General features: G+C 44.6%; 1 protein-coding gene across 1 annotated transcript; it reads left to right on the forward strand.

Annotated features, from left to right (window-relative positions):
• The first annotated feature begins 1,009 nt into the window (after positions 1–1,009).
• Positions 1,010–1,848, forward strand: LOC125516245 (protein H2A.6-like). Its single transcript, XM_048681733.1, has 2 exons — positions 1,010–1,266; positions 1,386–1,848. The coding sequence occupies exons 1-2, from the start codon at positions 1,090–1,092 to the stop codon at positions 1,638–1,640; spliced, it is 432 nt and encodes a 143-aa protein (XP_048537690.1). The 5' UTR covers positions 1,010–1,089; the 3' UTR covers positions 1,641–1,848.
• Positions 1,849–5,677: the final 3,829 nt, after the last annotated feature.

Below are 5,677 nucleotides of genomic sequence, written 5' to 3' on the forward strand. Positions count from 1 at the left end.
ATCAATATGTTAGTCCCAAAAATAGTATAAAAAGTTGCCAAAAGTATATGAAAGTTGAATAATATTGGCATGGAACAATCAAAAATTAGAGATACGACAGAGACGTATCAGGGGTATGGGATTCCGTGACATCGAACTCTTTAATCTAGCCTTGCTTGCGTGGCAAGCTTGGCCTCTCCTCCAGGAACCAAATTCCCTGAGCGCTCGTATTCTCAAAGTTGTCTATTATCCTACATTGTTGATCCTTGAAGCCGAGCTGGGCATGAACCCATCTCAAGTCTGGCGCTCTCTTGATGTTAAAATGAATGTTGATCATGCAGGCTTTTGGAAGATCGGAGACCGCGCAGCTGCAGCAGTGATCTGCAGGGACAAACGAGGAAACTACTTGGGTGCCTCGGCCATCATCTATGAAGGCCGCCTCGACCCAACTATACTCGAAGCACAGGCATGTTGCGAGGCCCTCTCTCTCGCCTTGGATTTGCAGGTTCAATCCATATGTGTGGCCTCAGATTGCTTGAAGGTAGTGATCAACATACAAGACGAAGTTCCTTACCGATACTTTTCTATCTTACAAGATATCAAGCACGAGAGGAGTCATTTCCAGGATGTAAAGTTTCTTCATGAGAATAGGAAGCATAACGCAGAAGCACATGCTTTAGCAAAGGCAGCTGCCTCTCTTAGCCCCGGGCGCCATGTGTGGCTTAGTATTTTGCCCGATATTATCTGTATCCCCATGTGTTTGAACGTTTAATAAAGGGTGCAGTTGCTCAAAAAAATTTATATGTAGTTTTCTTAAAAAAAATCTATATGTAGTTCATATTATTAAAAACTTTAAAGAAGACTTAGAAACAAGCAAAGTTGACCAAATGCGTCATGCACGACGCCAAATCGGTGCGCTCCGATTGGTCCATCCGGTGCTCCCACGGATCGACCCTCCTCCCGCGAAGCTCCAGCCGCCCGATAAAACCCGCGCCTCCGGTGCCGTTCCAGCCCACAGACTCAGAGCAGAGCAGCGCGCAGCATCCCGATCCAGCACCGCTGCTCCCCGCACCTCGAGTAGCGTCCCCCCCTCGCCGGAGAAGCAGCAAGATGGCCGGCAGGAAGGGCGTCGCGAGGAAGAAGGCGGTGACCCGCTCCGTCAGGGCCGGACTCCAGTTCCCCGTCGGCCGGATCGGGCGCTACCTCAAGAAGGGCCGCTACGCGCAGCGCGTCGGCTCCGGCGCCCCCGTCTACCTCGCCACCGTCCTCGAGTACCTCGCCGCCGAGGTAGCGACCGTTTTTGTTCGACATCTGATCTGCATCCTCCTCGAGCATCTGCCTTTTTGCCCGGTCCCGTTCCTCTCGTGCTGGACGGATGACCGATTTCGTTCATGGCTGAATCGCAGGTCCTGGAGCTCGCTGGCGACGCGGCCAAGGAAACCAAGAAGGCCCGCATCATCCCGCGCCACCTGATGATCGCGGTCCAGGGCGACCCGGAGCTCAGCCGGCTGCTCGCCGGCGTCACCATCGCCTACGGCGGCGTGGTGCCCTACATCAACTCCGCGCTGCTCCCCAAGAACGGCGCCGGCGCCGCCGGGAAGGAGCCCAAGAAGAAGGCCGCCGCTACCAAGTCCCCCAAGAAGGCCGCAGCCACAAATTAAGGAGTAGCTGTCTGCAATTGATATTGTGAATGATCGCCACCTGCTTTTGCTTCTGAACATTTGTCATCTGTATGGACTTCTCTCTTCCATCATCTGAAAATCCCCCCGCTCTTTGCTCACCGAAACAAACAGGGTAGTACTCAATTTCAGCCCCTCCTCTTATGTTATGTCAATCACACAAATAATAGACCTATCAAGCTGCAGGAAACTGAATCTTTGAATGAATCATGCCTGGCTGATGGTATATTATCATCTTTCACCGCCCTGCGGGGGAAGCTTATGAGTTCGCATATTTCCATCTTCTACGTTCTGAAACTAAGAAATGATGGTGGCGCTAAATTGGACCAGGAATAGTTGAAAGGTACGCGTTTTGTCAATCTAAATTAAACTGACAAAAAGTCTTACATTTAGGAACAGAGGGTGTAATAAGCAAGATGCTTCGGAACAGAAGTCCTGCAGACAAATATGCCAAGTTATAGCTTGACCATGCTCAAAATATTCATGCAGACAATTTAACCTTCCGAACTACAAACCTGAGAAGCATTCGACTGCTAGATGCAAACTACTCCCTTTGTTCCCTAATATAAGGCCTTTTAGCTTTTTCTTTATTCGTATGTATGTAGACATATTTTAGTATGTATGTTAACTCATTTTAGTACGTGTGTAGTCAATATTTTGAAGTAGCTAAAATGTCTTATATTAGATAACAGAGGTATTTTTTTTTGACATCAAAAAGTTTTTATTCCTCAAAGTGGACATGTCATTTTTTTAAGGGAAAAAAATGACATATCCACATTGAGGAATAAAAAGTGGACATGTCATTTACAAGCAAATGAGAAATAAAGTCAGGGATCTCATCATCCCATGAACCTGAAAATCTATTGCAAAAAGAGTTCTTTGGTATTTCGTCTGCCATCTAGTTTGCCTATCTGAAACAGTGTTTGAAGGATATATTTGCAAAGTCCACAATCAGTACTTTGCACTCGGTGATGGTTGCTACCTCAGGACCTAAGTAGTCCTCAATTTGGTTGATAGTATCAACGGCAAAGGAACAATCAGACTTGATTTCCACCGTAGTACAACCGATATGGCCCGCCAAGTACAGTCCGTTCCTTATTGCAATTAGCTCTGCTGAATCCACATCACGGATATTGGGCACAACCCAACTTGTTGCGGCTATAAAATCACCCCAGTCATCACAAGCCACAACGCCACAAGCACCTGGGCGTGTTTCAAAATGAAAGGAGGCGTCAACGATTATCTTCACCATCCCACGACTTGGTTTTTTCCACATATGATCACTCTTCCTGGTTGGACCTTTGGGTATGATTGATCTTAGGCAATTCGTCGCCAGAACCCTGATAGATAGTGCAGTTTTCTCAGGCGTCTGGACTTGAACCCCCTTCACTATTTGGCGTTGTTGCCACCATATATACCAGGCCGCTATGATGGCAAGCTCCGCCCTTGGTAAATCTCCATCAGCGCCTTGTAGTTTCGAGAGAATCTTCGTGATAATAGACCCCTATCTGGCCTCTATTACAGCCATCTGAATGACTTACAACAAGCCCAACTGATCCCAAACTTCCATTGCTCGTCGACATTTAAAAAAATAGTGTTGGGTGTCTTCATCTCCGATCGAACACACCGAGCATTGAGGTGAGTAGGGAATGTGTCGGTTTACTAGTACCCCCAAGCATGGGAGTGCGCCGTGCAAAACCATCTATGCGAAATGCTTAATCTTTCCTGGTATTTTCAGCCTCCACATACCCTTCCAAACAGAATTAACTTGTTCTCTACCTTGACCATCAGCTCTCATCAGACGTGTTCCATGTTGATACTCGAACTCCTTATGATAAGCAGACCGTACAGAAAAAGTGCATGATCGTGTATAATTCCAAGCTACAATATCTTCTCTCATATGAGCATTCAAACAAATTTGTAGGATCCTATAGACATCAACAGGTGAGAAAACATCATGAATAAGATCCTCATGCCACGGTCCTGTGTAAGGATTTATTATTCTTCCATCTTCGAGAGCATTGTTGCACCCCTATCTGTGATAACTCTTCTTGACACACTCGATGGAATCAATGTATCTTGCCATATGTCAATTTTTGACCTTGTTCCAACACGCCAAATGCAACCCCTCTTAAATGTCTGGATACCCGCAATAATGCTTTGGCATGTGTAAGATGATCCTTTCTTTGGGCCAACTCTCAAAATATCGCCATATGGATAGTATTTTGCCCTCAACACTTGTGCACAAAAACAGTCCGGGTTCTGGATTAGTCGCTAGCATTATTTTGCTAACATCGCAAGATTAAAACTGTGCAAGTCTCTAAACCCAAGCCCCCCCCCCCTTCCTTCTTCGGAATGCACAAGCTCCACCGTGCAAACCAATGCATCTTCTTTTTCTCCTCATTATCACCCCACCAGAACCCAGAGATTTCATCGGTAATAGACTTGCAAATTCCTTTGGGAAGTTTATAAACAGACATAGCATAAGAAGGAATTACGTGGGCTACAGATTTTACCATAATCTCTTTCCCTGCATCGAGAGTGTTTTCTCCTTCCACCACTTCAATCTCTGGAAAACTCTATCAATCAAGTGCAGGAAGCAATCATTTCTACCCCGCAAAAAAAAGCAATCACTTCTGTCAACACCAACCATAGTAGGCAGACCCAAATATGTGTCAGATAGAGCTTCAGTCACTTTATTTAATTTTCTGCACACATTCTCCCTAGTATGAACATTTGTATTAGGGCTGAAAAAAATACTTAGTTTTTCGTTGCTCACAAGTTGTCCCAAGCTACTACAGTATGTATCGAGAACCCTTTGAAGAGTACTTGCATTATGTGAGCCTTCATCAGAATCAATGAGTCATCTGCAAATAATAAGTGTCATTAATCCAAACAAGCCCCTGTGTCCTCATGCCAGTTGACCTGCACAACATATAAAATGGAAGAACCTACAGCAAAAAAAGCCATTTCTGCATCCGCCACCGGAATGTAATTCCAGACACCTGCAGAGCAATGAATTTCATCGGTCATACCAATTTGTACAAGTCATTCATGCAAAAGCTATTAAAATTAGATTGCCCAATTTATGTATAGATAACGGAGGGAGTAAACTACTCCCTGTCTCATAAAGAACTCACATATTGGATGTAAATAATGTCTTACATTATGGGACGGAGGGAGTAACTAGCAAGAAGAGGTACTACTAATTTTTGGTTCACGGATAAACAGAATTTAACAATGGCAGATTAAAACAGAGATGATTAAACGTTCAATAGCCATCATTTGCGGCAGCGTCATAATTAAGGGCTAGGAAAATGGAACAGGAGCAGCCGGGAAACATGCAGCATCTTCACTGTCAAGGGATTGTTTAGCTATAGAGCTGCAGATCCAGTGAAATAATTTACATCGAAACCGAACACGAACTTTCCGCGCCCTGAGCGACAAACGACAAATCCAACACAATTTGCATCCAGGGCATTCAGGTAACAACTAACAACACAAATGATGCCTCTCATATTCTCCAAGAGTAATGAGATCCTGACAATTGTGTGTGTTGATCATGGTACACATTCAACTCATAATAGCATCACCGCAGCATTGCTATCTTTTTGACATACAAATTTACACACAATAGTAACCAAAGCACATGCACGCACACACGCAAAAGGAAAAGGAACATCATCGGACAAAGCTTTGAAGTAGGAATTTCGATGTGACACAACACGAGACGTAAGTCTTCAGCTTGCCTCAACTCTTCAAAGAATAAATATGACGCAAGATTAACTAACAGGGTCAATACCAATCATTAATCCAAAAGTGCCCCTGTGTCTTCATGCCAGTTGAGTAATGTCTTCATGCCAGTTGACCTGCACAACACATAAAATGGAAGACCTACAGCAAAAAAGCCGTTTCTGCATCTGCCACCGGAATGTAATTCCAGACACCTCAAGAGCAATCAATTTCATCGGTCATACCAATTTGTACAAGTCATTCATGCAAAAGCTATTAAAGTTATA

Source organism: Triticum urartu, chromosome 6 (genome assembly GCF_003073215.2).
Source record: "Triticum urartu cultivar G1812 chromosome 6, Tu2.1, whole genome shotgun sequence".
Lineage (NCBI taxonomy): Eukaryota > Viridiplantae > Streptophyta > Magnoliopsida > Poales > Poaceae > Triticum > Triticum urartu.